The sequence below is a fragment of the Paralichthys olivaceus genome, chromosome 12 (genome assembly GCF_024713975.1).
Source record: "Paralichthys olivaceus isolate ysfri-2021 chromosome 12, ASM2471397v2, whole genome shotgun sequence".
NCBI classification, from domain to species: domain Eukaryota; kingdom Metazoa; phylum Chordata; class Actinopteri; order Pleuronectiformes; family Paralichthyidae; genus Paralichthys; species Paralichthys olivaceus.
In genome coordinates this window covers 4,207,840-4,231,856 of record NC_091104.1, presented here as the reverse complement: position 1 = coordinate 4,231,856, position 24,017 = coordinate 4,207,840, and the positions used below count along the sequence as shown (strand labels likewise).

Genomic DNA, 24,017 nt, shown 5'->3' with positions numbered 1-24,017 from the left:
GAAAAGTCTGTTCCATTTGAGGAATCATTTCTTTTCTGAACATGCACCAGGGACTTGCAGGACTTGCCCTGCGACTTGCTGGATAATTAAATCAGGTTTGAAGTATTTCATGTTCCCACCCTGAGGCTCTAAATCCTTTGGTAGCTAAGATAATAAATGTCACAGGGTTTATGTTCGTCACTTTCATGCAACATTACTGGAACATAGCCATGATCAGATCCAAATATTAGTATGTCAATATTTATGAAAACAGTTTCTGAAGAAGCAGAAAAGTTAGGGATTAAAGAATGTTAGGGAGCAAGTGCAGACATGTTCATGCATAATAGAAGATGCTTGTATAGATTTTCCTTTTTTTCCTTTCTCTCTATCTCTGTCTACTTAACATGTGTACATTTAGTACCATTACCAACAGTGACGTGTTTCTTAAAGGAAGAGAAAAGTAAACCGACAAGTTAATGATTTTTACTTTGCCAGGAGAAGGTATTCTGCATGATCACGATACCAAGAGAGAAAGTCAGGTAGAGCAAGAGTGAAAGCCAATACACGTGCTGGAAGCAGTTGACCAACCACAACAGAGAGGTCCAGTTGGCCAGTCAGAGCAGACTGGGCTTCATCAGGCTGGGACGCCTTAAAGAGACACAAGCTACAAGTGTTTCAGACGGAGGCTGAAAAGAGGAGCTGCAGCAATGGACAGATTTAGGAAAGTGATGGGTTTTAGAAGATGTAAAGCTTTTCCAGAGATGCAGAGCAGCTCCAGGAGGGCGGAGATGAGACCAAGGAAGGGAATGTACTGGAGGAAAGAAAATCAGCGACCCTCATGTCTTACCTTAGGTAAACCAAGGCCATGAAGCCAGACCTCACCAGTGGTGGCAGCTGAGGATTTTGGGAGTTGAACATTTTGTATCTCTGCTTTGACCATTGTTTCACTTTGTTGTTGCTGAATCACTCTCTTCTCCTCTGGTTCTAGATGGAGTCCAGATGGAGATTCAGTAGATCTCACTTCTTCTTCAAACCTGATCATCCTAACTGTAGACTGGTCAGGCTGAACATCTGTAGTTGTCACATCTTTGCTTTCTTTAACTGTCTCAAACTGGATCCTTGATTCCATCTTTGGCTCCTTTTCTGTTGTGACAGTTTTAAGTTCAAGTTCAGTGACACTGATTTCCTTCTTCACTGATTCTGTTTCCTGGCTCTTGGGTGCTTCTGGCATTTCTTGTTTTTTAAGCACTTGAACCTTCTTGTCTTGGACACTGAGATCTTTGACCTCTTTGGGACTTTCCCTTGTGGTTTTGAGGATTTCTGTTTTCTCATCTTTACGTTCTGGTAATGTTTCACACTCTGGAGATTCAGTAGAGCTCACTTCTACTTCAAACCTGATCATTCCTACTGTAGACTGGTCAGGCTGAACATCTGTGGTCGTCACATCTTTGCTTTCTTTAACTGTCTCAAACTGGATCCTTGATTCCATCTTTGGCTCCTTTTCTGTTGTGACAGTTTTAGGTTCATGTTCAGTGACATTGATTTCCTTCTTCACTGATTCTGTTTCCTGGCTCTTTGGTGCTTCTTGTGTTTCTTGTTTCAACACTTGAACCTTCTTGTCTTGGACACTGAGATCTTTGACCTCTTTGAGAGTTTCCTCTGTGGTTTTGAGGATTTCTGGTATCTCACATTTAACTTCTGGTAATGTTTCACACTCTGGAGATTCAGTAGAGCTCACTTCTACTTCAAACCTGATCATCCTAACTGACTGGTCAGGCTGAACATCTGTGGTCGTCACATCCTTGCTTTCTTTAACTGTCTCAAACTGGATCCTTGATTCCATCCTTGGTTCATCATCTGTTGTCACAGTTTTAGGTTTATCTTGAGTCATGTGGATTTCTCCCTTGTTAACAGATTCAGTTTCCAGACTCTTGGGGGCATCTTGAATTTCTTGTTTCAACACTTGAACCTTATTTTCTTTGACACCAGGATCTTTGACCTCTTTGAGACTTTCTTGTGTAGTTATGAGGATTTCAGTTTGACTTGGTTTAACTTTGTCTTGTTCAGACAAACTTACTTCTACAGTTTCTGTCTGACCAGGATCCTTGACCTCTTTGGCACTTTCTCCTGTTGTTTTGAGGATTTCTGGTTTCTCATCTTTAACTTCTAGTAATGTTTCACACTCTGGTGATTCAGTAGAGCTCACTTCTACTTCAAACCTGATCATCCTAACTTTAGACGGGTCAGGCTGAACATCTGTGGTCTTCACATCCTTGCTTTCTTTAACTGTCTCAAACTGGATCCTTGATTCCATCTTTGCCACCTTTTCTGTTGTGACAGTTTTAGGTTCATGTTCAGTGACGTTGATTTCCTTCTTCACTGATTCTTTTCCCTGGCTCTTTGGTGCTTCTTGTGTTTCTTGTTTCAACACTTGAACCTTCTTGTCTTGGACACTGAGATCTTTAACCTCTTTAGGACTTTCTCTTGTGGTTTTGAGGATTTCTGGTATCTCACATTTAACTTCTGGTAATTTTTCACACTCTGTAGATTCAGTAGAACTCACTTCTACTTCAAACCTGATCATTCCTACTGTAGACTGGTCAGGCTGACCATCTGTGGTCGTCACATCTTTGCTTTCTTTAACTGTCTCAAACTGGATCCTTGATTCCATCTTTGGCTCCTTTTCTGTTGTGACAGTTTTAGGTTCAAGTTCAGTGACACTGATTTCTTTCTTCACTGATTCAGTTTCCAGACTCTTGGGGGCATCTTGAATTTCTTGTTTCAACACTTGAACCTTCTTTTCTTGGACACCAAGATCTTTGACCTCTTTGGGACTTTCCCTTGTGGTTTTGAGGACTTCTGGTTTCTCATCTTTACGTTCTGGTAATTTTTCACACTCTGGAGATTCAGTAGAGCTCACTTCTACTTCAAACCTGATCAATCCTACTGTAGACTGGTCAGGCTGACCATCTGTGGTCGTCACATCTTTGCTTTCTTTAACTGTCTCAAACTGGACACTTGATTTCATCCCTTGTTCCTTTTCTGTTGTGACGACTTTTGGTTCATGTTCAATCACTTTTAATTCATTCTTTTTCACAGATTCTGTTTCCAGGCTCTTAGGTACATTATGCATGTCTTGTTTCAACACTTGAACCTTCTTGTCTTGGACACCAGGATCTTTGACCTCTTTAGGACTTTCCCTTGTGGTTTTGAGGACTTCTGGTTTCTCATCTTTAACTTCTGGTAATTTTTCACACTCTGTAGATTCAGTAGAGCTCACTTCTACTTCAAACCTGATCATTCCAACTGTAGACGGGTCAGGCTGAACATCTGTAGTCGTCACATCCTTGTGTTCTTTAACTGTCTCAAACTGGATCCTTGATTCCATCTTTTGCTCCTTCTCTGTTGTGACAGTTTTACGTTCATGTTCACTCACAATGATTTCTCCCCTGTTCACAGATTCTGTTTCCTGGCTCTTTGGTACATCATGCATGTCTTGTTTCAACACTTGAACCTTCTTTTCTTGGACACCAAGATCTTTGACCTCTTTGGGACTTTCTCCTGTTGTTTTGAGGATTTCTGGTTTCTCATCTTTACCTTCTGGTAATTTTTCACACTCTGTAGATTCAGTAGAGCTCACTTCTACTTCAAACCTGATCATCCTAACTTTAGACTGGTCAGGCTGACCATCTGTAGTCGTCACATCCTTGCTTTCTTTAACTGTCTCAAACTGGATCCTTGATTCCATCTTTGGCTCCTTTTCTGTTGTGACAGTTTTAGGTTTATCTTGAGTCATGTGGATTTCTCCCTTGTTAACAGATTCAGTTTCCAGACTCTTGGGGGCATCTTGAATTTCTTGTTTCAACACTTGAACCTTCTTTTCTTTGACACCAGGATCCTTGATCTCTTTGAGACTTTCTTGTGTAGTTGTGAGGATTTCAGTTTGACTTGGTTTAACTTTGTCTTGTTCAGACAAACTTACTTCTACAGTTTCTGTCTGACCAGGATCTTTGACCTCTTTGGGACTTTCTCCTGTGGTTTTGAGGATTTCTGGTTTCTCATCTTTACGTTCTGGTAATTTATCACACTCTGTAGATTCAGTAGAGCTCACTTCTACTTCAAACCTGATCATTCCTACTGTAGACTGGTCAGGCTGACCATCTGTGGTCGTCACATCTTTGCTTTCTTTAACTGTCTCAAACTGGATCCTTGATTCCATCTTTGGCTCCTTTTCTGTTGTGACAGTTTTAGGTTCAAGTTCAGTGACACTGATTTCCTTCTTCACTGATTCTGTGCCCTGGCTCTTGGGTGCTTCTGGCATTTCTTGTTTTTTAAGCACTTGAACCTTCTTGTCTTGGACACTGAGATCTTTGACCTCTTTGGGACTTTCCATTGTGGTTTTGAGGATTTCTGGTATCTTTTCTTTAACTTCTGGTAATTTTTCACACTCTGGAGATTCAGTAGAGCTCACTTCTACTTCAAACCTGATCATCCTAACTGACTGGTCAGGCTGAACATCTGTGGTCGTCACATCTTTACTTTCTTTGACTGTCTCAAACTGGATCCTTGATTCCATCCTTGGTTCATCATCTGTTGTGACAGTTTTAGGTTTATCTTGAGTCATGTGGATTTCTCCCTTGTTAACAGATTCAGTTTCCAGACTCTTGGGGGCATCTTGAATTTCTTGTTTCAACACTTGAACCTTCTTTTCTTTGACACCAGGATCCTTGATCTCTTTGAGACTTTCTTGTGTAGTTGTGAGGATTTCTGGCTGAGTATCAGTTTGACTTGGTTTAACTTTGTCTTGTTCAGACAAACTTACTTCTACAGTTTCTGTCTGACCAGGATCTTTGACCTCTTTGGAACTTTCTCCTGTTGTTTTGAGGATTTCTGGTTTCTCATCTTTAACTTCTAGTAATGTTTCACACTCTGGTGATTCAGTAGAGCTCACTTCTACTTCAAACCTGATCAATCCTACTGTAGACCCGGCAGGCTGACCATCTGTAGTCGTCACATCTTTGCTTTCTTTAACTGTCTCAAACTGGACACTTGATTTCATCCCTTGTTCCTTTTCTGTTGTGACAACTTTTGGTTCATGTTCAATTACTTTTAATTCATTCTTTTTCACAGATTCTGTTTCCTGGCTCTTAGGTACATTATGCATGTCTTGTTTCAACACTTGAACCTTCTTGTCTTGGACACCAGGATCTTTGACCTCTTTAGGACTTTCTCCTGTTGTTTTGAGGATTTCTGGTTTCTCATCTTTAACTTCTGGTAATTTTTCACACTCTGTAGATTCAGTAGAGCTCACTTCTACTTCAAACCTGATCATCCTAACTGACTGGTCAGGCTGAATATCTGTAGTTGTCACATCCTTGCTTTCTTTAACTGTCTCAAACTGGATCCTTGATTCCATCTTTGGCTCCTTTTCTGTTGTGACAGTTTTAGGTTTATCTTGAGTCATGTGGATTTCTCCTTTGTTAACAGATTCAGTTTCCAGACTCTTGGGGGCATCTTGAATTTCTTGTTTCAACACTTGAATCTTCTTTTCTTGGACACCAAGATCTTTAACCTCTTTGGGACTTTCCCTTGTGGTTTTGAGGATTTCTGGTTTCTCATCTTTACGTTCTGGTAATTTTTCACACTCTGTAGATTCAGTAGAGCTCACTTCTACTTCAAACCTGATCATTCCTACTGTAGACCGGTCAGGCTGAACATCTGTGGTCGTCACATCTTTGCTTTCTTTAACTGTCTCAAACTGGACACTTGATTTCCTCCTTGGCTCCTTTTCTGTTGTGACAGTTTTAGGTTCAAGTTCAGTGACACTGATTTCCTTCTTCACTGATTCTGTTTCCTGGCTCTTGGGTGCTTCTGGCATTTCTTGTTTTTTAAGCACTTGAACCTTCTTGTCTTGGACACTGAGATCTTTGACCTCTTTGGGACTTTCCATTGTGGTTTTGAGGATTTCTGGTTTCTCATCTTTAACTTCTGGTAATGTTTCACACTCTGGAGATTCAGTAGAGCTCACTTCTACTTCAAACCTGATCATCCTAACTGACTGGTCAGGCTGAACATCTGTGGTCGTCACATCCTTGCTTTCTTTAACTGTCTCAAACTGGATCCTTGATTCCATCCTTGGTTCATCATCTGTTGTCACAGTTTTAGGTTTATCTTGAGTCATGTGGATTTCTCCCTTGTTAACAGATTCAGTTTCCAGACTCTTGGGGGCATCTTGCATTTCTTGTTTCAACACTTGAACCTTCTTTTCTTTGACACCAGGATCCTTGATCTCTTTGAGACTTTCTTGTGTAGTTGTAAGGATTTCTGGCTGAGTATCAGTTTCACTTGGTTTAACTTTGTCTTGTTCAGACAAACTTACTTCTACAGTTTCTGTCTGACCAGGATCCTTGACCTCTTTGGGACTTTCTCCTGTTGTTTTGAGGATTTCTGGTTTCTCATCTTTAACTTCTAGTAATGTTTCACACTCTGGTGATTCAGTAGAGCTCACTTCTACTTCAAACCTGATCATTCCTACTGTAGACCGGGCAGGCTGACCATCTGTGGTCGTCACATCTTTGCTTTCTTTAACTGTCTCAAACTGGACACTTGATTTCATCCCTTGTTCCTTTTCTGTTGTGACAACTTTTGGTTCATGTTCAATCACTTTTAATTCATTCTTTTTCACAGATTCTGTTTCCTGGCTCTTTGGTACTTCATGCATGTCTTGTTTCAACACTTGAACCTTCTTGTCTTGGACACCAGGATCTTTGACCTCTTTAGGACTTTCTCCTGTTGTTTTGAGGATTTCTGGTTTCTCACATTTAACTTCTGGTAATTTTTCACACTCTGTAGATTCAGTAGAGCTCACTTCTACTTCAAACCTGATCATCCTAACTGACTGGTCAGGCTGAACATCTGTAGTCGTCACATCTTTGCTTTCTTTAACTGTCTCAAACTGGACACTTGATTTCCTCCTTGGCTCCTTTTCTGTTGTGACAGTTTTAGGTTCATGTTCAGTGATGTTGATTTCCTTCTTCACTGATTCTGTTTCTTGGCTCTTTGGTGCTTCTTGTGTTTCTTGTTTCAACACTTGAACCTTCTTTTCTTGGACACTGAGATCTTTAACCTCTTTGAGAGTTTCCTCTGTGGTTTTGAGGATTTCTGGTATCTCACATTTAACTTCTGGTAATTTTTCACACTCTGGAGATTCAGTAGAGCTCACTTCTACTTCAAACCTGATCATTCCTACTGAAGACTGGTCAGGCTGAACATCTGTGGTCGTCACATCTTTGCTTTCTTTAACTGTCTCAAACTGGACACTTGATTTCATCCCTTGTTCCTTTTCTGTTGTGACAACTTTTGGTTCATGTTCAATCACTTTTAATTCATTCTTTTTCACAGATTCTGTTTCCTGGCTCTTAGGTACATTATGCATGTCTTGTTTCAACACTTGAACCTTCTTGTCTTGGACACCAGGATCTTTGACCTCTTTAGGACTTTCCCTTGTGGTTTTGAGGATTTCTGGTTTCTCATCTTTACATTCTGGTAATGTTTCACACTCTGTAGATTCAGTAGAGCTCACTTCTACTTCAAACCTGATCATCCTAACTGTAGACTGGTCAGGCTGAACATCTGTAGTTGTCACATCCTTGCTTTCTTTGACTGTCTCAAACTGGATCCTTGATTCCATCTTTGGCTCCTTTTCTGTTGTGACAGTTTTAGGTTTATCTTGAGTCATGTGGATTTCTCCCTTGTTAACAGATTCAGTTTCCAGACTCTTGGGGGCATCTTGAATTTCTTGTTTCAACACTTGAATCTTCTTTTCTTGGACACCAGGATCTTTAACCTCTTTGGGACTTTCCCTTGTGGTTTTGAGGATTTCTGGTTTCTCATCTTTACATTCTGGTAATGTTTCACACTCTGTAGATTCAGTAGAGCTCACTTCTACTTCAAACCTGATCATCCTAACTGACTGGTCAGGCTGACCATCTGTGGTCGTCACATCTTTGCTTTCTTTAACTGTCTCAAACTGGACACTTGATTTCCTCCTTGGCTCCTTTTCTGTTGTGACAGTTTTAGGTTCAAGTTCAGTGACACTGATTTCCTTCTTCACTGATTCTGTTTCCTGGCTCTTGGGTGCTTCTGGCCTTTCTTGTTTTTTAAGGACTTGAACCTTCTTGTCTTGGACACCAAGATCTTTGACCTCTTTGGGACTTTCCCTTGTGGTTTTGAGGATTTCTGGTTTCTCATCTTTACGTTCTGGTAATTTTTCCCACTCTGTAGATTCAGTAGAGCTCACTTCTACTTCAAACCTGATTTCTTGTTTTGACACTTGAACGCTCCTTTTCTTGACACCAGCATCCTTGATCTCTTGGAGACTTTCTTGTGATGTTTTAAGAATTTCTGGCTGAGTATCAGTTTGACTTGGTTTAACTTTGTCTTGTTCAGACAAACTGGTTTGTACAGATTCTGTCTTTTCCTCAAATGCAAAACTAGCAGGTGAATGTTGAGTGGAGTCACTCTGAGCTGCTTGCTTTTCAGTGGTGATTTGTTGCACCTTAAGTTTTGTCTTCTCACTGTGAATGTCAGTCTTAGTCTTGTCTTTGCGTTGGGGCAATTTTTTGTCCTTTATACTTTTTTTGACGACTACTGTCCATGGTTCCTTGGTGTTCACATCAGAAATGCTTTTATCAGCCTCCTTCAGTTCTACAATTGACCTCTCAACAACAGGTTTTTTTGCCTGATCTTTATCAATCCCTGACACATTTTCTGTCACATCACATTTGATCTCATGGTCCTTAAAAATGTCCTGTGTATCAGGTTGTAAAACACACACTTCAGGCTCTTTGTGGATTCTCTGTTCTCTATCAGATATTTCATGCAGTCTCTGTCGTGCATCATGCATGTGCTCACTTGCACCCTGGGTTTGAACTATATCTTTCATTGGCTCATGCTCCATTAGAATTTTCTCAAGCTTAACAGACTTTTCTTCCAGGTTTGCGGTTACATTGTCAATACCATGCAGGGACATTTCAGGATGCTGTTCTTGGACCCCATGCTCCTTGACCTCTGTTGGTCTATCCTGTGTGGTTTCTATCTTAATTTTACTTTGACGAGGCTTTACTGTGTCTTTTTCATATAAGCTGATTTCTATAACTCTCTCTGTCTCACAGGGTTGTAATAATTCAGAAACATCAGAAGTAGGTTGATTTGAGTCCCTTCGAGCCACGTTGTCTTGATTTTGAGTCCTGGTTTCTTGTACCTTTATCTCAATCATCTCAACTGCAGCTTTTTCTGGCTGAGGCTCCACATCAGTTGTCCCAACAATGAAAGATCCTGGTTTAACCGCTGTAGTATGATCAGAGCTCTTTGACATGGTCGGGGTTTCTATGACCTTTGTTTCCTTTAAAAGAATAGTCTTGGTTTGTGCTAAACACTTCTGTATTTCTGGCTCTCTCATGATCTTTGCCACTTCGTTGGTGGAATCTTCTGGGAGACGTTTTGGACCCTTTGCTTTTCTTTTGGTTGGTGACATCTTTCCCTTGTCCACAACAATAACATCCGTTAGTCCGATGACCACATCCGTATTTGAAGATGGCTTCTTACTGACTGGGTCTTCTCTCGACTTCCTCCTTTTTGGGATAATCTTTGTTTCCTCCACAATAGTAGCTTCAGTTATCTGACTCTCAGGCTTTTCCTTGGCCTGTGTGTCCTCCTTGGGAGAATCCTCTGGGCTCTTTGACTTTCTTATGGTTTGTGTGAGCTGAACCTCTTCCACAATAGTAGTTTCAGGTGTTCCCATGACTATCGGTGCAGTTGTGGTAGCCCTTCCCTTTTCTACAACAGTAATTTCAGCTGGTGGTGTGACCAAATCTGGAGTTGAAGATGGCTTTGGAATGTCACTACCTTCCTTTGACTTTCTCCTGTTGGGTATAATCTTTGTTTCTTCCACGATAGTAGCTTCAGTTATCTGACTGTCAGGCTTTACCATGGTCTGTGTTTCTTCTATGGGAGAACGTTCTTGAGAAACCGTTGGACTTGTTTTCGGTGCTCTCATGACTATCTCTGCAGTTGATGTAGCCTTCTCACTTTCAAGTTCTTTCCTAGCTGCCTGAGGTTCTACATCAGTCGCCCCAACAATGACGGACACTGGTTGTACAGCTGTGGGATCATCAGAACTCTTTGACACAACTTTGGTTGCTATGAGAATTGTTTCCTGTAAATGATGAGTCTCAGTTTGCACTAAAGATTTCTGTATGTCTGGCTCTTTCATGATCTTTGCCACTTCTTTGGTGGAAACTTCTTGGAGAAGTTTCAGACCCTTTGACTTTCTTTTGGTTAGTGACATCTTTCCCTTTTCCACAACAGTAATTTCAGTTGGTGCTGTGACAACAGTTGTAGTTGAAGATTGCTTCTTACTGTCCGGGTCTTCTCTCGACTTCCTCCTTTTTGGGATAATCTTTGTTTCCTCCACAATAGTAGCTTCAGTTATCTGACTCTCAGGCTTTTCCTTGGCCTGTGTGTCCTCCTTGGGAGACTCCTCTGGGCTCTTTGACTTTCTTGGGGTTCGTGTGAGCTGAACCTCTTCCACAATAGTAGTTTCAGGTGTTCCCATGACTATCGGTGCAGTTGTGGTAGCCCTTCCCTTTTCTACAACAGTAATTTCAGCTGGTGGTGTGACCAAATCTGGAGTTGAAGATGGCTTTGGAATGTCACTACCTTCCTTTGACTTTCTCCTGTTGGGTATAATCTTTGTTTCTTCCACGATAGTAGCTTCAGTTATCTGACTGTCAGGCTTTACCATGGTCTGTGTTTCTTCTATGGGAGAACGTTCTTGAGAAACCGTTGGACTTGTTTTCGGTGCTCTCATGACTATCTCTGCAGTTGATGTAGCCTTCTCACTTTCAAGTTCTTTCCTAGCTGCCTGAGGTTCTACATCAGTCGCCCCAACAATGACGGACACTGGTTGTACAGCTGTGGGATCATCAGAACTCTTTGACACAACTTTGGTTGCTATGAGAATTGTTTCCTGTAAATGATGAGTCTCAGTTTGCACTAAAGATTTCTGTATGTCTGGCTCTTTCATGATCTTTGCCACTTCTTTGGTGGAAACTTCTTGGAGAAGTTTCAGACCCTTTGACTTTCTTTTGGTTAGTGACATCTTTCCCTTTTCCACAACAGTAATTTCAGTTGGTGCTGTGACAACAGTTGTAGTTGAAGATTGCTTCTTACTGTCCGGGTCTTCTCTCGACTTCCTCCTTTTTGGGATAATCTTTGTTTCCTCCACAATAGTAGCTTCAGTTATCTGACTCTCAGGCTTTTCCTTGGCCTGTGTGTCCTCCTTGGGAGACTCCTCTGGGCTCTTTGACTTTCTTGGGGTTCGTGTGAGCTGAACCTCTTCCACAATAGTAGTTTCAGGTGTTCCCATGACTATCGGTGCAGTAGTGGTAGCCTTTCCCTTTTCTACAACAGTAATTCCTGTTGGTGCTGGGACAACAACTATACTTGAAGGCTTCTGACTGTCAAGACCTTCCTTTGACTTTCTCCTGTCGGGTATAATCTTTGTTTCTTCCACAATAGTAGCTTCAGTTATCTGACTGTCAGGCTTTGCCATGGTCTGTGTTTCTTCTATGGGAGAAAGTTCTTGAGAAACCGTTGGACTTGTTTTCGGTGCTCCCATGACTATCTCTGCAGTTGATGTAGCCTTCTCACTTTCAAGTTCTTTCCTAGCTGCCCGAGGTTCTACATCAGTCGCCCCAACAATGACGGACACTGGTTGTACAGCTGTGGGATCATCAGAACTCTTTGACACAACTTTGGTTGCTATGAGAATTGTTTCCTGTAAATGATGAGTCTCAGTTTGCACTAAAGATTTCTGTATGTCTGGCTCTTTCATGATCTTTGCCACTTCTTTGGTGGAAGCTTCTTGGAGAAGTTTTGGACCCTTTGACTTTCTTTTGGTTAGTGACATCTTTCCCTTTTCCACAACAGTAATTTCAGTTGGTGCTGTGACAACAGTTGTAGTTGAAGATGGCTTCTGACTGACAGGGTCTTCCTTTGACTTCCTCCTTTTTGGGATAATCTTTGTTTCCTCCACAATAGTAGCTTCAGTTATCTGACTCTCCTCCTTGGGAGACTCCTCTGGGCTCTTTGACTTTCTTGTGGTTTGTGTGAGCTGAACCTCTTCCACAATAGTAGTTTCAGGTGTTCCCATGACTATCGGTGCAGTTGTGGTAGCCCTTCCCTTTTCTACAACAGTAATTTCAGCTGCTGGTGTGACCAAATCTGGAGTTGAAGATGGCTTTGGAATGTCACGACCTTCCTTTGACTTTCTCCTGTCGGTACTAATCTTTGTTTCTTCCACAATAGTAGCTTCAGTTATCTGACTGTCAGGCTTTTCCTTGGCCTGTGTGTCCTCCTTGGGAGAATCCTCTGGGCTCTTTGACTTTCTTGTGGTTTGTGTGAGCTGAACCTCTTCCACAATAGTAGTTTCAGGTGTTCCCATGACTATCGGTGCAGTTGTGGTAGCCCTTCCCTTTTCTACAACAGTAATTTCAGCTGCTGGTGTGACCAAATCTGGAGTTGAAGATGGCTTTGGAATGTCACGACCTTCCTTTGACTTTCTCCTTTGGGGTATAATCTTTGTTTCTTCCACAATAGTAGCTTCAGTTTTCTGACTGTCAGGCTTTGCCATGGTCTGTGTTTCTTCTATGGGAGAAAGTTCTTGAGAAACCGTTGGACTTGTTTTCCGTGCTCCCAAGACTATCTCTGCAGTTGATGTAGCCTTCTCACTTTCAAGTTCTTTCCTAGCTGCCTGAGGTTCTACATCAGTCGCCCCAACAATGACAGACACTGGTTGTACAGCTGTGGGATCATCAGAACTCTTTGACACAACTTTGGTTGCTATGAGAATTGTTTCCTGTAAATGATGAGTCTCAGTTTTCACTAAAGATTTCTGTATGTCTGGCTCTTTCATGATCTTTGCCACTTCTTTGGTGGAAACTTCTTGGAGAAGTTTCAGACCCTTTGACTTTCTTTTGGTTGGTGACATCTTTCCCTTTTCCACAACAGTAATATCAGTTGGTGCTGTGACCACAGTTGTAGTTGAAGATGGCTTCTTACTGACTGGGTCTTCTCTCGACTTCCTCCTTTTTGGGATAATCTTTGTTTCCTCCACAATAGTAGCTTCAGTTATCTGACTCTCAGGCTTTTCCTTGGCCTGTGTGTCCTCCTTGGGAGAATCCTCTGAGCTCTTTGACTTTCTTGTGGTTTGTGTGAGCTTAACCTCTTCCACAATAGTAGTTTCAGGTGTTCCCATGACTATCGGTGCAGTTGTGGTAACCCTTCCCTTTTCAACAACAGTAATTTCAGCTGGTGGTGTGACCAAATCTGGAGTTGAAAATGGCTTTGGAATGTCACGACCTTCCTTTGACTTTCTCCTGTTGGGTATAATCTTTGTTTCTTCCACAATAGTAGCTTCAGTAATCTGACTCTCAGGTTTTTCCTTGGTCTGTGTTTCCTGTGGAGAGAGTTGTTGAGAAACTTTTGGACTTCTTGTCTTTATTGTTTTTAGTGAGAGCTTAATTTCTTCCACAGTAGAAGTTATTGGTGCTCCCATGACTTCCTCTGATGTTGAAGAAGCCTTCTCACTTTCAAGTTTTTTCCTTTCTTCATGGGGCTCCACATCAATAGTTCCAACAATAACAGACCCAGGTTTTACTACTGTGGTATCATCGGAACTTTTTGACCCGATTTTGGTTGCTATGAGATTTGTTTTCAGTAAACTAGGAGTCTCAGTTTGTGCTAAAGATTTCTGTATGTTTGGCTCTTTCATGATCTTTGCAACATCCTTGGTGACAACTTCTGGGAGAAGTTTCAAACCCTTTGACTTTCTTTTGGTTGGTGACAGCTTTCCCTTTTCCACAGGAGTAGTTTCAGTTGGTGCTGTGACAACCATTGAAACTAAAGTTTGCTTCTGACTTTCAAGTCCTTCCTTTGACTTCTTCCTTTTGGTTATCATTGTTGTTTTGTCCACAGTTGTAGTTTCAGTTATTTGACTGTCAGCTTTTTCTATGTCCAGTGTTCCTTCCTTGTGAGAAAGTTTAGGAGACACTTTTGGACTCTTTGACTTTGTTGTGGTTGGTGAGAGCTTAACGTCTTCCACAACTGTAGTTTCAGGTGCTACAATGACTACCTGCACAGTTGAAGTAGCCTTTTCAATTTCAAGTTCTTTCCTAGCTTCCTGGGTCTTTACCTCAGTAGACCCACTACTGTCATACACTTCTACAGCTGTGGTATCATCATAACTCTTTGACATGGTCTTAGGTGCAACGACCTTTGTTTCAATTAAAAGAACAGTCCTAGTTTGATCTGAAGATTTCTGTTGGTCTGGCTCTTTTACAATCTCCTCCACATCCTTGGCGACAACCTCTGGAAGAGGTTTGGGACCCTTTGACTCTCTTTTGGTTGGTGATGCCTTTCCCTTTTCCACAACATTAATATCAGCTGGTCCTGTGACCACCCCTGGAGCTGAAGATGGTTTCTGACTGTCAGGACCTTCCTTTGACTTCCTTCTGCTGGATGTTACCTTTGTTTTTCCCTCAAACTTTGCCTTAGTTATCTGACTGCCAGGCTCTTTGATTACCTCTGTCATTTCTACCATTGGCACAAAAACAGCAGCCTCCTCTGGCTGAACAGCAGCTGAGGTCTGATCTTTATCAATCCCTGGCACCATTTCTATCACAACACATTTGATATCATGGTCCTTTAAAATGTCCTGTGTATCAGGTTGTAAAACACACATTTCAGGCTCTTTGTGGATTTTCTCTTCTTTATCAAACATTTCATGCAGACTCTGGCGTGCATCATGCATGTGCTCTTTTTCACCCTGGGTTTGAACTATATCTATCCTTGGCTCCTTTGCTTTCACGACAAACGCATTTTCATGCTCCTCAAGACCGGTCGGAATATCAAGTTGTAAAACACGTACCTGAGGCTCCATGGGAATTTTCTCGATCTGAACAGACTTTTCATCCAGGTTTCCGGTTACATCGATCATACCATGAATGGATGATTCAGGATGCTCTTCTGGGACCCCATGGTCCTTGACCTCTGTTGGTTTGTCCTGTGTGGTTTTCAAGAACTCTATCTTAATTTCACTTTGACTTGGCTTTACTGTATCTTGCTCATACAAGTTAATTTCTATAAATTCTGTGTCTGTCTCATATGGTTGTACTAATTCAGAAACAGCAGAAATAGGTTGAGCTGATTCCCTTTGAGCAACATTGTCTTGACATTCACTTCTGATTCCTCGCACCCTCTCCTCGGTCATCGCATCTTCAGCTTTCTCTGGCTTAACATCAGCAATGGTCTTATCTTTGTTTTCTGGCACTCCTTGACTTAGGATACTTGTTTGAACAATATCTATTCTTGGCTCTTGATTTTTATGCTCCTCTGCAGTACTCTCTATGTCTAGTTGCAAAATGCAGACTTCAGGCCCCAAGTGGATTTTCTCCACTTTGACAGACTTTTCATCCAAGCTCTTGGCTGGTATGTCCATGCAATATGTCAACACTGTCGGAGGCTGCTCTTGGACACCATGTTCCTTCACCACTTTGAGTTTTTCATGTGTGCTCCCTTCCTGGTCTGGTTTCAATACTTCAGAGGCAGAAGAGGAGGGTTGAGCCATGGTGTCTGGAAATTCATTGCTGCTTTCTTGCATTTTCATCACGGTCTTCTTAACTGTAGTCTTCTCTAGCTGTCCATTCGTGGTAGTCATATCCTTGCTCTCTGGCACTGCTGCACACAGGATAACCGATGCTTTTATGTCAACCTCGTCCTTTTTTTCTTTGGAGACTTGTACGGTTTCTTCTTTGTGTATATCAGGCTTTGTAGTCATTTGCAAAACATTCCCTTCTGCCACATTGTGGATTTGATCACTCTTAGCAGATTGTTCAAAGAGGGTTCCTGGGGAACCTTGTTCCTTGTCCTCTTTCTGTCTTTCTTGTGTGAGCTTAAGCTGACTCATAGATTCACTTAGTTTCACTATTTCTTGCTCAGACCGGCTTATTTTTGGCTGCACCACTGCACAAACAAGAGAAGTAGGCTGAGGGGAATCACTTCTAGCTTTTGGGTCAACCTTTTTTATGTCACATGTCTGAGAAATTCCGATGTCAGGCATATCGAGAAGCAAATATCTCTTTTGAACCTCTGCTGTGTCTTTCCATAGTTTGTCAATATAATCTGCTCCATATGGTGCATCTGTAAGTGTGGAAGACAGATGAGGTTGTGTTTGAGGCGCTGTACTCTGGTCTCTATCTGTAGACTGGGTACTGGTTTGTTCTGGAGCTTTTTCAGATTTGTCTTCAGGTTCCTGTGACTCAGAGACTTTAGGCAAGGTACTTGAAATAGATGAACTTTCTGACTCCACGGGTTGAGCATGAGATGAAGTATCCACTTTATGTGGGTGAGTATCAGCAATCACAAAAACCTCAGATGTGTCAAGAATGATTGTGGCCAACTTTCTTTCTGGGAACTCCTGAATGACAGGAGTTCCTTGAACCTGAACAGTAATCTTCTCACGTTCTGGATGAATGTCAACTGTTGTAGTTAGATTCTCCTCTGCAGTTGATTTCACAACCTCGTTGACTGGAGGCTTGGTGACACTAAGCTCAGATTTCTGACTTGCGGTCTTTGGTCCTTGAATCTGTTGTGAGGTCACTTCCAGAACAGATACAGCCTCTGGAACCATGGCAACCGCTTGGCTCTCAGATTCTTTCTTAGTTTGCTCAGGTTTATTGTGAGCACTTCTACTTGTGATAGAAGATGTCTCCTGACTCTCAGGCTTTTCCATGGCCTGCAGTGTTACCTCTTTGTGAGGAAGTTCAGAAGAAACCTTTGGATGCTTTGACTTTCTTGTGGGTGGCAAGAGCTTAACTTCTTCCACAATAGAACTTTCAGGTGCTCCCATGACTACCTGTACAGTTGAAGTCGTTTTTTCACTTTTAACTTCTTCCCTAGATTCAGTAGATTCCACATAAGTAGTCCCAATAATGACCGTCTCAGTTTTCTCCAAACACTTCTGTACATCAGGCTCTTTTGTGATCTCGGCCACATCCTTGGTGACAACGTCTGTGAGATGTTTCGCCCCCTTTGACTTTCTTTTGGTTGGAGACAGCTTTCCCTTTTCTACAACCATTTCAGTTGTGACCGCTTCTGGAACTGAAGATGGCTTCTGACTGTCAGGATGCTCCTTTGGTTTCCTCTTGCTGGGTTTAACCTTTGTTTCCTCCACAAAAACAGCTTCAGTTACCTGACAGTCTTTTGGCTTTTCCACAGCCTGTGTTTCCTCCTTTTGAGGAACATCTGGAGAAACCTTCGAACTCTTTGACTTTCTTGTGGTTGGGGAGACCTTGTTTGTGGCCACACACACCTTCTGACCCTCTGGATCTTCAACTGTCTGAGCTGCCTCTGTCTCAGCAAGTTTAAAAGGAAGCTCTGAACTCTTTGGCTTTCTCCTGGGCGGTAGAAACACAACAGCAGTTTCAGCAACAATATCTGTGACTGTGGGATACTTTTCAGCTTCTTGTGTTGTTTCCTTAGCTTCCATAATTCTATCATGGGGAGATACTTCCTCTGTTTCTGTGAAAACCTCCAGAGTCTTTGACTTCCTCCTTATTGGTATAACTTTAGTTTCTTCCAGAACATCCGTAGTTGGCTCTCTGGAAGGTTTCTGACTGTCAGGCTCTTGCTTGGTATCTTCTCCCTCCTCGGTACCTTGTTTTGGGAAGAGCATTGGACCCTTCGATCTTCTTTTGGTTGGAGAAATTTTGAAAATTGCCTCAGTTGTTTTTGAGACCTCCTGGGAAGTTGAAGAAGACTTCAGGTTATCAGGCTTTTTCTTATCGTCGTCAGGTTCCGCACGTTGACTTTCAGATTCCCCTTTCTTCTGCTGGTCGGTGTGTTTTTGAGGAAGGTTTGGACTCTTTGACTTTCGCTTGGGTGGTAAAACCTCAGTTTGTTCTGAAACAGAAATTTCAGGTGGCTTTTCAGGTTCTTTAACCACACATGTAGATTGTTCAGCTGCCAAGACTGGCTCTTGAGCAATTGAAACACCTAGAACCTTTGACTTTACTTTCGGTATAACATTAGTTTCATCCTTAGGAGCAGCTTCACTTTGCTCCTTGTATGTCGAAGACATCTGGCTGTCAGGTTCGTCAGTGGTTTTTTGACCCTTTGACTTTCTTTTCTTTGGCAAGAGCACATCAGCAGTTTCAATTGGTTCTGTGATCACCTGGGACATCTTTGGTACAGACATAGGTTGTTCGGCATCAGTTTTCATTATAGGCTCAGAGCCATCCTTTATCAGTGTAGGTTTTGCATCAGTAATCTCTGAAGACACTTCTGGACTTATTGCATCTGTACTGGTATGTCCAAGCTTGGCCATGGTCTTAGCTTGTTCTGCGAGTGACTTTGTAAGGGAGCGTTCCAGGGTTTCATCCACTTTCTCTGTAAGTTCAACCGAGGCATCTTTAGATACAGGGGCAGAAGTGGATGGCTTTGATACATCTGGAATAACGGTTGCTATCTTCTCCACCTTATATTGGACAGGGTCTGTATCAGTGGTCAAGGCTTTGGTCTTTCTTCTGGATGGCACAGGTGTAGTTTCCTCACTAACGGCAGATACAGTCTTTTCATCGACCTTCTGGATCAGTCTAGGTTCCTCAGCAGCAGCTGTAACTTGCTCAGCTTCATCAGGCTCCACTGTGACATAAAGCCTTGCACTTTTAAGAGGTGCCTCTTGAGAGGTGCTGCCACTTTGTTTCGTGCTCTCCTGAATGACCCGGAGTGTCAGTTCCTCCTCAAGAGACGTAGTTTTTTCTGTTGATGGGATACCTTTTGCAGATTTCTTCTCAGGTGAGCGCTTGTTTTTTCGTGGTGGTGCCATCATTGAAGTCTTAGTTTCTTCTAGATCAACGGACAGGATATTAATGGACTGAACGTCATCCAGCTTGTGTTTCTTCTTCTCTTCAAGTTCCTTTAATAAACCATAAAAAAAGATTTATTACTAACAAAATTACAAAATGAGTTGCTTTTTAAATGTAACACAAAATATAACCCTAACCCTTTTATATTATTTAACAAAACGTTTCTGACATAATCAATTACCTTTAAGCTCTGTGTTAGAGAAACTTGACGTGCATCTGCTTCTCTGAGTGTCTCTGAACAGTCGTTCTTCAGTTTGTCAAAAACAACTGCCGTCAGACAGTCCACTAGAAACTGCTGGTGAGAGAGCGCCTCCTGCAGGCTGACCTGCAACTTTTCACCTTCCTCGAATTTCACCTAAGAGCAGAAGGAAAAATATTAGTGTCCATAGTGATGACAAATCTATGTGTGAAATGTCATCTGGAATGGATTCCTCTTCACCAGGTGAGCATATTTATGTTATGTTCATGTTAAATTAGGAAGTAACAGTATGAAAAGAAAGAAACCTGCACAGAAGAAATGGACTCCGATGGTTTGCTGTGATTCCACAGCTGCAGGGCTTGAACACAGTCTGTCAGACAGCGAGCTGTGTTTGTGGTGCAGGCGCCCTGATGCTCCCTCAGCCGGGATTTTAGACTGTAGACAAAATTAAAATGACTTAATTAAAATTAATTAACTACTTCAGGAGCAAGAGTTGATTTAAAAAAAACATCATTCTGGCAGAACAAAGACAGTAGGAAAGTTATTTATGTGTAGATGTGAGTCCTTATGTTTAAATCGAGAAACCAAGTAATGGATGGGATGACTCATTCATGAAGTAGAGCTCTGGGTTTCATTGTAATTGATCGAGAGCAGAATGACCCACTGTGGCATGTTACTGAGATGTGAGAATAAATGAGGATTTAAAGTGGACAGATGGAGCTTCGTGTTCCCAACATTCCTGATATACCAATGTTTCATATGTATCTCTTTCACATTTATATCTGACAAAAACACACGAATCAAACAAAAAGTGAAGAGTTTGAAGTATTTTGTGAATTATTTTGAGTTCCTGACATTTTCACTACAACAGTGAGTGAACGTCATCAGTGGATACCTGTCGTGTTGCTGGCATAAAGATTCAACCACACTGATTGTTTCCGCTGGCAGCTCATTGGTGGAAGGTGTTGACTTCACTTCCTGGTGGAGATCGTGAACCTTAACCCCCAAATCCTCCAGCGACTTCTCACAGTTCTAACAGGAGCAGACGACAAGATCACAAATACGTCTGTAGGTTCGTATTCTCGATGCACAGGTTCGTGTTGCAGATGTGGAATTTGCTTATGCTTATTTTGTAAGACAAGCACATAGGAAACCTAATGAACGCAAGGGAAAGGTGATGCAGTCCCACACTCAGAGAACACATGAAGCAGTAAGAACCTGGAGGCTGTTCCAGTGCTGTTGCAGCTGACTGATGTTGTGCTGTGGTTCACTGTAACTGAGCGCCTGGTCCAGAGAGCGGAGCTCCCACTGCAGAGCTGCAGCTCGCTCCTTCAGCTCCTGGCCCCTCTTGGCCGACTGCTGCTCCAGCTCCTCCAGCCGGACCTCGCAGGCCGTCAGGCGCTCCCTCACCTCCTGCTCCGAGGAGTCACAGAGGTTGTGGAGCTGGCTGACCTCCAGCGTTAGGGAGTCCCGACCTCCGGGGGAACAGAGGCTCAGCAGCTTGTCTCTGGCAGAGTCCAGCTCCTTCATCTCTCTCTGCTCCCTGTTCACTGTCTGGAGCAAAGCCTGGAAATGACCATGGAGGAGATTTATATTGTAAAAAATATTGTATTTTACAGCATAAACAATGAAGAAAAGATATGTATTTATGTTTATATATATATATATATATATATATATATATATATACATATATAAATACATATCTTTTTAATTACATTTCTTTGTTCTTTGATAAAAAATGTGTATTTTTGTAAATACATATTTTGGCTAATATATCTGTGTCAGCCCCAAAGAAATATCTGAATAATAATATAATTAAACGGCTGCTATGATTTCATAATGGGCCCTGTTTATTTAAACTAAGCTTTGCGATTTGTAAATGAAAACTGAACATACTTAGAAATGAACGGCTGTTGTTGTTACTAGTGAAGAGATTTGTTCAGTTTGAAGAATTACAGATCAATAAAGTTGCCTCTTGTTGCCTTGTTGCTTGTCAGTGTTCTAGTATCTGACCTTCAGAGTGTCAGTGTTCCAGTATCTGACCTTCAGAGTGTCAGTGTTCCAGTATCTGACCTTCAGAGTGTCAGTGTTCTAGTATCTGACCTTCAGAGTGTCAGTGTTCTAGTATCTGACCTTCAGAGTGTCAGTGTTCTAGTATCTGACCTTCAGAGTGTTGACGGCTCCGTGCAGACTCTGTCTGTCCTCTGGAGGAGCTGCCAGGCCTTTCACCTGCTCCCTCAGCCAGTCCTGAGCTGCCACGTGCTGCTCCACCAGCTGAGTGCACTGCCTCTCCGTCAGGACGCCCTGCTCCAGGTTCGCCACTGCAGCCTGAAGGAAACAGGAGATCATAGTGTCACATGCCGTCAGGGCCCCTCGGCTTTGGAACGACTTGCCCGAGGAGATAAGTCTCGTGGAGTCAGTGATGTCTTTTAAATCTCTTCTTAAAACCTACATTTTATAGACTTGTATAGCGTGATGTGTTTTTATCGTTTTCTTTTCACCCTCGTGTCACAGATATAGATATTTATTCATTTGATTAACACCTTGTTTCCGAACACCGACACGTGTGTCTCCTTTTCACATTACATCCTGCTGATTGTTATTTCACTTATAGAAGAGTAAATAAAGTTTATAATTATAATAATTATCCTTTTAAACTAACACATCGTCTCAATAGAAATGTACATTTTTGTTTGGACAATGAGTAAATTAACCAGATGTAAAAGAACTAATTTATCCACTTTTCTAATGAACCTTTACAGTTAAGCTGTTACTTATAATCTCCTGTGTGTTGTCACCACCGAGCAGTGAACTCACCGTCAGCTCTTTCAGCAGAGCAGGGATCGACTCCTCCTTTGCTGCCCAGGACGGATCGGCCCAGCCCGGGTCCTTTGTGATGTCAAACAGCTTCTCAGTCTGGTGGACGTCACAGCACAGAAGAAGATGAGTGAAAACATTTGTTCCATTTTATTCTGTTGCATACGAGCTGAATTTTCTTTTCCTTACCTGCGTACACACGTCGGAGAGGACCGGGGCCAGGGCCGTGCTCCGGTCGAGCAGGGCCTGCGCCTGTTCCACCGCCTGCCGCCGCTCTCCCAGGCCGGGCCAAGGGAAGACGAGCGGCAGGTTGGACGTCTGCTTCTGGATCTCGGCCAGTTGGGCCTCGGCCTGGCCTCGCTTGTGGCGACAGGACACCAGCTGCTCCACGACACCCTTCAGCTCTCTGACGGGAAACAGACGATGATGGAAAATATTTAAGTCTGAAATCAGCTTCCAGAATCAAGCTCACAGTTATGTAACGTGTGTCGACGAGGAAAAATCTTTGAATGTCAGTCTTTGTTGTTTAATTTATAGATAAATATAATAATTGCTGAACATTAATACTGTAATATTTAAGGATGATGTTAAAGGAGTTAGATTAAATAAGCAGATATGATGATGAATGAGTAACTTTATGAACCTTGGACTCAAGGTTCACATTAAATCATTAAAAACATGAAAGCAGCTTCCTGCACCTGTGAGTTTCTTCAGCAGAACGAAGGAGCGTCCTCCACTGCTCCTCGATGTCTGACACCTTCTGCTGAACCTCCAGCTTCTTCTCCCCCTCAAAGTCTTTTTGTCCACAGAGACTCTGAGCTCGTCTCTTCAGCTCCGTCACTTGAGCCTCACCGTTGGACTTGGAGCTTAAAATTACCTAAAGACACAATCGTGCATTTTCTGAATTAGAACTATTTTAAATATGCAAAATTTCTCCTGCAGTCCAGCTGTTATTTGTCCACTGGTGTGATTTACTTCGTGTTTTTTATTCTATATTTCACCTGTGCTGTGGTCAGCCTGTCCTCCAGCTGAGCCTGACTACCCCGAGGGCCTTTCCCTTTGGAGTCGGCCTGTTCCTGCAGATCTTTCACCCAGCGTTTAGTGCTCCCTGCCTGGGCACACAGGGCCTCCATTTCCCTGGAGAGCGAGTACTGGACCTCTGCTTTCTTCAGAGTGTTCTCTGCGGTTTGAAGAACCGTCCTCCATTGCTCCTCCGAGTCTTTCACCGTCTGCTCGGCCTCTCGTCTCGTGCTCTCCTCCAGGTCCTCCTGGTCAGACAGACTCTGGCTGTGTCTCCTCAGCTCGGTCAGCTTGGAGTCGCCCTCGGGCCTTGAGCTCAGGATCGTCTGAGAGGAAGTTAGAAAGTGTATATATAAAGTTATAAACAGTGAATTCTGGCTGTACAGTTTCAAATCACGACTGAAGTCCTCATTTGGTATCACATTTAATATTAAAGAAACATTTTCATGGTGGTGGAAATCCAGTTCACCTGTGCGGTCATTATCTTCTCCTCTGGATCCATCTGAGCATCCACAGAGACCAGGCTCTGCTGCTTGTCTTGCAGCCAGGCTCTGGTTTTTTCTCTCAGGGTCTCGTAGTCCCTCAGCCGACCCTCCAGAGCACACTGCTTCTCAGCCTGATCCAGGGCCTGTTTAGCCTCCTGCAGGACTCTGCTCCACTGATCCTCAGCGTCTCTCACTTGTCGCTCAACCTCCCGTTTCTTCTGTTCCTCGAGGTCCTGTCGGCTCAGACTCAGGCCTCGTCTCTTCAGCTCCTGGAGTTTAGAGTCTCCGTCAGGTTTGGAGAGCAAAATGTCCTGGAGACAAAAGACGGATAAGAGAAGGTTGAAGATAATCTGTAAAATGCACAAGCTGCAGTCACTGATTTGATGCCACAAGGGGGCAGAGTAAATCACACAGCATGACTTCAACACCAGTGGTAAAACCTTGAGAGAGTATTTCCTGCTCTCTGTCGGTTCTTAAAGACAGAGAAATATCTCTCTGCTCATTTCTACCTTAATGTTAACCCCACGG

At 42.5% G+C, this 24,017-nt stretch overlaps 1 protein-coding gene across 13 annotated transcripts in view; it reads right to left on the bottom strand.

Moving 5' to 3' along the window:
- The window catches only part of syne2b (spectrin repeat containing, nuclear envelope 2b), a 114,775-nt gene that overhangs the window by 53,433 nt on the left and 37,325 nt on the right, over positions 1-24,017 (bottom strand). For 10 of the 13 annotated variants that reach the window (XM_069535126.1, XM_069535115.1, XM_069535120.1 and 7 more), the window contains 12 exons: positions 23,474-23,800; positions 22,986-23,330; positions 22,683-22,861; positions 22,174-22,390; positions 21,985-22,083; positions 21,331-21,495; positions 20,383-20,730; positions 20,060-20,196; positions 19,470-19,599; positions 19,147-19,320; positions 7,575-19,015; positions 827-6,860 (listed from right to left, as the gene is read on the bottom strand). In XM_069535126.1, coding sequence (XP_069391227.1) covers positions 827-6,860; positions 7,575-19,015; positions 19,147-19,320; positions 19,470-19,599; positions 20,060-20,196; positions 20,383-20,730; positions 21,331-21,495; positions 21,985-22,083; positions 22,174-22,390; positions 22,683-22,861; positions 22,986-23,330; positions 23,474-23,800 — 19,596 coding nt within the window. The remainder of the gene's footprint in view (positions 1-826; positions 6,861-7,574; positions 19,016-19,146; positions 19,321-19,469; positions 19,600-20,059; positions 20,197-20,382; positions 20,731-21,330; positions 21,496-21,984; positions 22,084-22,173; positions 22,391-22,682; positions 22,862-22,985; positions 23,331-23,473; positions 23,801-24,017) is intronic. The other 3 variants (XM_069535124.1, XM_069535125.1, XM_069535127.1) reach the window with 3 other exon arrangements.